We start from the raw sequence: 6,023 nt of genomic DNA on the forward strand, positions 1-6,023 counted from the left end.
TATTAATATTATTATTATTATAAAAATTATCATTGTTATAAAAATGTTTTTTTTTTCTTTTTATAATACTTATGTATAATGGATGTAGAATGTTTAATAAGAAAAAGAAAAATCATAAAGATTCTCTCGTTTGTCGTTAAAAAACTTGGAATATTTTAATTTTATAAATATAAATACTTTGAAGCAAGTAATTGAAAATTACGTGCATTGCAAGGCAATTATTAAAGCAATAATGATAGATAATAAATAGATTAACAGTCTTCAGGGTCACAGGGTCTTTTCATTTATATTGATAGTTAAATTGGCCACTTTGACGTTTAATTTCACTGTGGACTTATTCACTACTGTTACATCGATTGGAAGCAATGCCTTGTAATTTTATCATCTGTCTAGAAAATTTCTAATACATGGAAGAAAGTTTTAAAAAAACTTATTTATTTTAGTGTCTTGTTTGGTGTGTCATAATACTGATGTTAAAACCTATATTTTTATAAATGTCATTAAATAATGCAATATTATAATACTAGTTTCATATGATTTTTTTTTTTTTTGTTAAGTGGCATAATTAAATTATCAATATGAGATATGAAATCATCGATGTAAGATTTGACAAAAAATGGAGAATAGATTTATTTACAAAATTTATTCAGTATAGCGATTAAAAAGCGTATAAAATATCTGAATAATATACATAATTTATCGTATAATTGCTACAGGATGCATAATAATGTCTTTCAAAAATGCAATTCAACACTTAAGATATAATTATCTATTCTTTACAATAATTTTTTGTAAATGGACTGCTACCGATTTGATTACTGATTTTGCCTTAATAAGAGATTGATTTATTATTAATTATTTTTCTATCCAAGGATATGCGATTAGTTGTTTTCGTGATTGATAGTACGTAAAAGTTGTAAATTCTTGTGTGTGGAAAATAGCTGGCTCAAAGCAGGAATATAGTAATCAGGATAAGTATCAATGTTTTTTTGCGCTTTTTCCAGAGAATCACTTCCCGTACCGACGAGAAGTTTCTTAAATCCACACATAGAGGCAAACCTCATGTCTTGATCAACCCTAAGTTCATATATACGAATTAATACAGCGTTTTCTTTCACGAGATGAATGTTCAAATAATGATATAGATGTGTAACACATATTATATAACTATTGTATATATTTTAAAAATTTAATATGAATAACGTAAATGTGTCAAAAAAAACAAGAAAGTATAATGAATTTTATTATTGTGTTTGCTCACGTGTCACCGATGAACAAACATCTTTGTGGATCGGTCACGTTGCATATATCTAAAATATAATCTTTTAAAGTTTGGCTAGGTTTGCCACATAGAATCGGTTTTCTTCCGCTTTGTGCGCTAATAAGATGCACGAATGATCCAGGACCTGATTAGAGGAAAAAAAAAGGAATATATATACATATATATATATATATATATATATATATGTCAAATGTATATGTAGTTCTTATATTTTGTTGTACATAACAAAAATTCTTATGTATAATATTATTTTTTTATGTATAATATTAATTATTTTTCTCTTTATAAATATATGAGAAGCAATTGCTTTTTTATGTAAAGGAATATGCGTATTATGATGATTACAAACTTGCAATTAATAAGTAATGTAAATATTTTTATAAAGGAGTATATTTACATTCTTTATAATAACGATATTAATATATTTACCTAAGATCCTTATTTTAGAAGGTACTGATTCTACGTGTATCCAATTTTCCACTGCCCCTGCTATGTACAACACATCCTTACGTTGAAGGCATGATATGGCCAAAGCTAATTTTGACCAATTGCACTTACTATCGAAATCATAAATTACAGCTTTAACGGATGGTCGGTCCAAGACGCTCTTTATAGTCGCAGCTACTTTTTTATCGTAAACTTTTGGCTGTGTAATGAAAATTGAATTGAATTTGTTGTCGTAAATTTTGTGTAGAGTTTTATTCAAATCAGAATTTTCGGATTGGTAAAAAGTTACCTTTTCAATTAACTTTTATGTTGGCGGAATATTATTTGTATGAAACTTATTATTTATATCGGAAAAAGAACTATTTCATATATTTACTCACTTCTTCTTCTATTTGTATTCCTGCTTTTTTCAAAGCGTTCTGCGATTCATCCGAAACGATGGCGAAAACCTTGTCGTGAAAATCGATCTTATTCAAATACCAGATAATCACTTTGACGATATTAATTACATGGTCCTGTAACATTAGCGTCTCTGCTATTTTTTTGGCATTTATAAAAATACTGATTATGATATTTTTCACATTATATCATGTCGCACACATTTATATATTAATAATATTACTCTTTCACATGGTATAACAGTCTTAATATATGTGTGTATATATATAATTATCAGCGACTATTACTGAGAATAATGGACTGAATATTTATGTGTTATTAATAATAAAACTGAGATAATATGCAGTGCATTTTAATATATATATGCGTTATAATCTTTGTAATTACTATTATTATATATTGGTACATTATTGAATTGTACTACATAGATTAACTATGAATGTAAAAACTAATTGGGTATAAGAATATAAATTATAAGAATTTAGTTTTGATATTTATGTCTCCAATTTTAAGAGTCATGCAAATCACAGGCTGTTTTTTTAATAGAGAGATTGGTAATAAGAGAAAGATCATTAATTAGTATAAATTCCGTATACACGAATAAAATGATCATCGGATAAACCGATCGGATAAAACACACAAAAAAACACATTTTGCATACTCACTGGAGTCAAATACAAACAAGCACATCGAGCTCTATCACAATAAGTTTGATCCGCATTCTCAGTATTATTCGTTACCAAATATATCTTCTTTCCCAATTTTTGCAATATCGCTAAAGATTCAAAAGCGCCCTCGATAGGATGACTAAGTTGCCACACAACTCCTATATGACAAATAAGTAAATATTTTCTTTATGCATTATTTATTATTTCTGGGTTGATAGTCCATGCATGCACATCAAATCGTTCCACAACATGTCTTCTTTCTATAAAATTATCATGACAAACGCACATTATAGATTATAGAGATATTATCAGCTTTTTCAAGAATCTTCAAAAAGTAGTGAAGTCGTGTGAAATGATCAATTTGACTTACAAGCTTTTGCATTACAATCAGAGAATAGAAAATATTCTATTTAATACGGAATATATTAAAATTTAACAATTAAGAGATTTTTTGCATATTTTATTTCTTAATTAAAAAACGGATTGGCCAAGATATAATAGGAGCTTGGCACGATCACGATAACTTTGGCCCCACGAAATGTAAGTGATTTTTGGAGGCATTTTTGACGAAGAACACGGAAAAAATAATTAAAAAGTTCTAGGGTCAATAGCAAGATGTAGCAATAATATGAATATTTTATAAAACGTAAAATTTGAATTTTAACAAGAGAAAAAATTAACAAAAAATATTTCATTGGAACAGAAATCATAACAAACAACTATGTAAATAGAACACATCATGAATTTTTTCTATTATCCATGTACATTTAATAGAATGCACCTTAGCACATTTATTTCAGAGCGGAGGTACAGAGAGAGGAGCAGAGCACCTCCCTCGCACCCGCGTTCGATTTACTACACATAAATAAATAATGGTATCTGAAAATTACTTATAATTCGTGGAAATTCTTTTATTAATAACTTTTTAATAAACAACGATGGAATATTATAACTATTTTCCCCATGTTTTTCGTCAAAAGTGCTTCCGGAAACCACTTACATTTCGAGAAGCTAAAGTTATCGTGATCGTCCCAGGAGCTTGATTCTTAAATCCTACGATACTAATTATTTTGCAAAGACTCTTAAAAAGAATTTAATTTATTTAATAATTCAAAAATGACACACACAAAATAATACGGAAATAAGAAAGAATGTAATGCACGCAGCGTAAATAACTTTCAAATATTTTTAATTAAAATCTCTTGTTCATCACAATGTTCATCGAATCAAATAATTTTTTTCTTATATATTTTTCAATATTATCAAAAATAGCAGACATTTCAAATGTTCAAATTAAGTGAAACAACTTATAGTTTTAGAAATATATATATAATAGAAAGTAAATTTTTTCGTTGATTGTAACTCACCGTCGATGTCGGATAGAACTGTGTCGAAAGACGTTAAAAACTCCTGCAATTTTTCAACCGAAAATTTGCTAAGATCTTTGGTCTTTGACATGGCAAGCTGACAGTATTTTTAAACACGTTTGACAGTGGTTATTTTCTCTCTAAAGTTCTTCTGATTCTAGCTTTATTAGTATATCTTATTTCGTGCGCAATGCGAGACTTTCTGGCTCGGTTAAACTTTTAGAGCCTGTTTTTAAAGACTAGTGGTTCGTTACATTATCTAAACGATTGTCAAATTAGCATAAATATAAAGGAGGTTGAGTATTCAAGTTATGATAACATCGTCATGATAACATCGTTATAATAACAGACGTCTAAAGATCAATTTTGTATTTATAAGTAATGTTTTTCTGCGGTATTTAAATTTAAATTTACCTACCTACATGACATTACAAATGTCTTTTGAATGTCAGTAATTAATTGGTTTTTCGACGTAAACCAAACCAATTTTATTTGCGTATACCATAATAACGATGCTTTCTATAGATAATATAAATTTGTTTTGATATATCATGCAAAATAAAAACATATGAAGAAACATATTGAGAATTTGTTGAGAATTGTTGAAATGATATAAAATTTAGCTGACAATGAGATGACAAAAGATGACTTATAGATGCTTGTTATATATTTTTATATTTGATAATGGATTTCAAAAATACAAATCTTGTTCGTAAATATTGTCGCAAGAATAATCTGCAGTTTCAACGACTATGAAAACAATCAAGAATTATTGGGAATTAGTGGGAGAAAATTTAAGGAATAATTCTATATGATAAAATAAGACGAAAATCAAGAATAACAAAATTGCGGTGGAGGCTTCGTTTTTTAATCATAATACTAGCACAACACAACGCGCGCTTCGCGCGCGCTATTTGTTCTTTTTCATTAAACATTTTTAACGATATATGCACGAAATAATAACTGTCAAAATATGCAATGACAGCAGCTCACGAAGTAAGCGCAATGACAGAACCAATCAGCATCGCGGAAAAGCTTTACATGCCTTTTTTTAGATAGGAAATGTTTGAAAATTTGCATGAAAGATGCTTGAAGAACGGCAATTCGCCGATCTCTGGCGTGCGTATTTCTGGCTGATTTCCGAAACATAAGACAGAACTTGTACAAAAGAATCGAATTCTGTCTATAACAGAATGGAGGTATTTTGAACATTTATTATAATATTATTCTGTGATCCCTGCAATAGCGAAGGAAAGACGGAAGAGCACGTTGAAAATAAAAGATAGAACAGAATCAGACTCTACTGACGCAGCCTATGCACACCAGAGATTAGCGAATTGCCATGCTTCAGGCACCTTTTATGTGAATTTTCAAACAATTATAACTAAAAAACGAAGCCTCCATCGCGATTTTGTTATTCTTGATTTTCGTCTTATTTTATCATGTAGAATCACTCCTTAAATTTTGTTCTACCTGTTGCCGAACACCCTGCGTATAAAATTGATATTATTATATAATAAAAAAATATAATTGTTACTGTTTAGGAGTAAGGTAAGTCAATGACGACACAAATGACGATCGAACGCTCTTGTGGGTTAATAGAATTTCAATTTATTAAGTTTCTTTTCCCTATAACGCCATCAGTGTCTTGATTCTCATTTACAAAGGTATTATATAGCCGTAGCGATAGTAATTAATAATAAGTAATTTAATAATAATCGTAATAATCATCGGTGATCAATAATAATAATGACAATTGATGATGATGATGATAAATAATATTAATATATATATAACATAATATAATAATAATAATAATAATAATAATAAAATCCGAAATAAAGAAAAAAATAAATTAAT

At 28.3% G+C, this 6,023-nt stretch overlaps 1 protein-coding gene across 1 annotated transcript; it reads right to left on the bottom strand.

Moving 5' to 3' along the window:
* Positions 1 to 567: 567 nt before the first annotated feature.
* On the bottom strand, positions 568 to 4,428 carry LOC115239393 (4-nitrophenylphosphatase-like). Its single transcript, XM_029813894.1, has 6 exons — positions 4,164 to 4,428; positions 2,794 to 2,954; positions 2,110 to 2,244; positions 1,712 to 1,928; positions 1,262 to 1,406; positions 568 to 1,077 (listed from the first exon to the last, which is right to left on the bottom strand). The coding sequence occupies exons 1-6, from the start codon at positions 4,252 to 4,254 to the stop codon at positions 882 to 884; spliced, it is 945 nt and encodes a 314-aa protein (XP_029669754.1). The 5' UTR covers positions 4,255 to 4,428; the 3' UTR covers positions 568 to 881.
* Between the last annotated feature and the right edge of the window lie 1,595 nt (positions 4,429 to 6,023).

Source organism: Formica exsecta, unplaced genomic scaffold, assembly GCF_003651465.1.
Source record: "Formica exsecta isolate Colony F162 unplaced genomic scaffold, ASM365146v1 scaffold38, whole genome shotgun sequence".
Lineage (NCBI taxonomy): Eukaryota > Metazoa > Arthropoda > Insecta > Hymenoptera > Formicidae > Formica > Formica exsecta.

Excerpts from the sequence above, each read along its gene's own strand:
- LOC115239393 (XM_029813894.1), bottom strand. The coding sequence starts at position 4,254 with ATGTCAAAGACCAAAGATCTTAGCAAATTTTCGGTTGAAAAATTGCAG. Across the intron at positions 2,245-2,793 it reads CTTGTTTGTATTTGACTCCA|GACCATGTAATTAATATCGT; the intron begins GTGAGTATGCAA and ends CTAATGTTACAG. Across the intron at positions 1,078-1,261 it reads TGTTTGTTCATCGGTGACAC|GGTTGATCAAGACATGAGGT; the intron begins GTGAGCAAACAC and ends ATATGAACTTAG.